General features: G+C 32.9%; 1 protein-coding gene across 1 annotated transcript; it reads right to left on the bottom strand.

Annotated features, from left to right (window-relative positions):
- Positions 1–406: 406 nt before the first annotated feature.
- Positions 407–2,766, bottom strand: LOC122297121. Its single transcript, XM_043107028.1, has 6 exons — positions 2,645–2,766; positions 2,050–2,179; positions 1,768–1,931; positions 1,120–1,402; positions 806–978; positions 407–714 (listed from the first exon to the last, which is right to left on the bottom strand). The coding sequence occupies exons 1-6, from the start codon at positions 2,745–2,747 to the stop codon at positions 548–550; spliced, it is 1,020 nt and encodes a 339-aa protein (XP_042962962.1). The 5' UTR covers positions 2,748–2,766; the 3' UTR covers positions 407–547.

The following is a 2,766-nucleotide window of genomic DNA, read 5'->3' as shown; positions in this document are numbered from 1 at the left end:
TTCACATCCATCGATCCTTAATTAGTTTCTCATATCCTAATTAATATAAGTGTTTCTGAAAAGAAAAAACTAATCGGTCCCAGTCATATATATTCTTGAGGGCTAGCTTTTCCCGAGATAATTCATGAATGATATGAGAAAATGCCAGGATTTTTCTTTTTTTGGAGCTAAGAGATCGGTACGTAGGTAGCCAACTCAAAAACCTAACAACGAATGCAAAACATGAATAATACAAGAATAATTAATATATATATATATATATATTCATATATATGAATGGCCCATTAAGTTGTAGCGTCGTTCGAAACAACTTTGGTTTAGACTTTTAGTGCCGGGCATTTCTTGGACGTACACTTCACACACAAAAAATATGGCATGATTAATCGTACGAGTGGATTTCAAGGAATACATATAATGCCATGGTTTAGGATATTGGATGGCTTTGATTATTGTCACTCTTAAAATTACATTTTATATATCTTTCTTACATTAATTGCTATTATAGACATATATAATAATGTTGGGGAATTTGTCTCCAATTAGATCATCAGGAGAAATCCTTCACTACAGATATGACATCAATTTTGCATTCAACGAACAAAGGCGAACCATCCCATGATAATAAGTAGCCATTTGATGGATCCTTGAGATCTCTCAGGGACGTAAAGGTCCAGAAACCCCAGCCAACGGTACTGTTAGAGAACCAATGCTCATCTGCAAGATAAGAGTTTGTCATTATTTCAACCTCAAACAGCAAAAGATAAATAATCTTTTCACTTGAAGGATTGATCAAGAGATCCCTGACTTGTTTTTTCAAGGTGATTGCTTTTGACTTGGTCCCTTATGCGCAGCTTGTATTTTGCGTACAATTTTCGGTTAGGGGTAACGATTTCTGAATCATCCGGTTTGAGAAAGAGAGACAAGAAGCCGTGATCTGAGGTTACCGTGTCTGATCCCCTTGGATAGAGCAATAACTTCCTAGATATATACAGAAATATATATATATATATATATATATATTTCATGCTAATGACATGAGGAGTCTACTAAACTCACAAAAGTTAACCATTTGAAATTCTGATATAAAAGCAAAGATTCCAAATGTAAGATAGAGAGTACCATTTACGCCCTTCAACGCGGAAGACATCAGAAATATAATAATTGCCTTGCAGTGAGCGAAACTTGTCAACCCTCCAGGTGAAATAATTGATTTGAGGTTGATTTATCATCGATAGGCACACCCCCTGCTTGCCAATACCTTTGATGACAAAAACTTCAGCTCCAAGAATGCAAGAGTCGTCAATAATATAACCATTTAAAGGATTGTTAAGGAGGTCGTGCGAAAGTAATTGAGTGAATCCCCATTCAGGCTTTAAGTTATGAAAGCGTCTTATACTCCAATCTGCATCAAAATTGTTCAAGTTTACGGAAAATATTCAACTATCAAAATAAATATCCCAAAAGAATAGGCATGATACATATATATATATATATATATATATGTATATATATATAAAGACAATCCCATGCTAAGCTTTAAATTTAAATTGAACTTATTGTATATGTATAATAGAGTAAATATTTATTAAAAATTTTGTCCAAAAAAATAAAAGATGTAAAGCTGAAGAAAGACGTAAATGGGTATATAAATAGATAACAAAAGTATTGTGCTTGCAAAAACTTACTTTATCTGTTTGTCTCTTTTATTTAATATTTACCGTTGAATTTCCAAATCTAATTAAAGAATACTAAATGTTAGAAACCTACCTTGGATACACAGGTACTTGTTTCGTATTTGATCAAACACAAAGAAACTGAAGCTTACGTTAGCCTCCCATCCAAGCGAAAGGGTATCTTGATTTTCTATTGCCAAATATAAGGAGATGTGACTTTCACTATTCCTCTTCCCATTTGTTTGCAGTACCAATTTCCTAGAAATGAAAATGAACACATGAAATGAAAATGGTTGGATTTATTTATTTTTTATATAATTTAAAAGAAAAAAAAAAAAAAAAACCAACTGAGAGATTGATATATTTCGAAGTGCACCAATTGTAGCCGCCAACTTCAAACTGGCCCGATTCACATTTCTCAACCTCTGCCTCAAACAGCACTGAGAAATTCTTTATTTGAAATGTGTAATGAGCTGGCGGAAGATCTCTTCTTGATCTTACAACTCCTGACACATATAGATTGAAAAACAAATTCATACGAAAGATATATATCATTTTACTAAAAATCTTACTTTAAAAATGTTATTAACTTTGTGCAATTGGACGCACATCGCCAATGCAATAAATATTAATACAATTTATTTTCTGTTCTGACTTTTAATGGATGGGATATTATGCATGGGTTTATAAAACCGACAAAGTCAGGATTAATTATAAGTTAGGAGTGGCCGGACTTATATAACAATATTATTCTAAGTATATATACGTACATAACTAATTATTCCAAAATTTTTTTAATATATTATATGATTAACCAACAAAATGAATCCAATATTGATACGTCTAAAAATCAAACGAGAGAGAGAGAGAGAGAGAGAGAGAGAGAGAGAGAGAGAGAGAGAGAGAGAGAGAGAGAGAGAGAGAGAGAGAGAGAGAGAGAGAGAGAGAGAGAGAGAATCATGCATGTATACCATTTTTATCGATGTTAAGAGCCAGAGAATGGCTTGCTTTATCTAATTCCATCTTTTCTTTTTGAACACTTCTTTGTTCTCCTGCATGCATGGTCATCCTCATAATATATATGCATTGGAGA

Source organism: Carya illinoinensis, chromosome 2, assembly GCF_018687715.1.
Source record: "Carya illinoinensis cultivar Pawnee chromosome 2, C.illinoinensisPawnee_v1, whole genome shotgun sequence".
Classification (NCBI taxonomy): Eukaryota; Viridiplantae; Streptophyta; class Magnoliopsida; order Fagales; family Juglandaceae; genus Carya; species Carya illinoinensis.
This window is presented reverse-complemented; position numbering and strand designations above follow the sequence as displayed.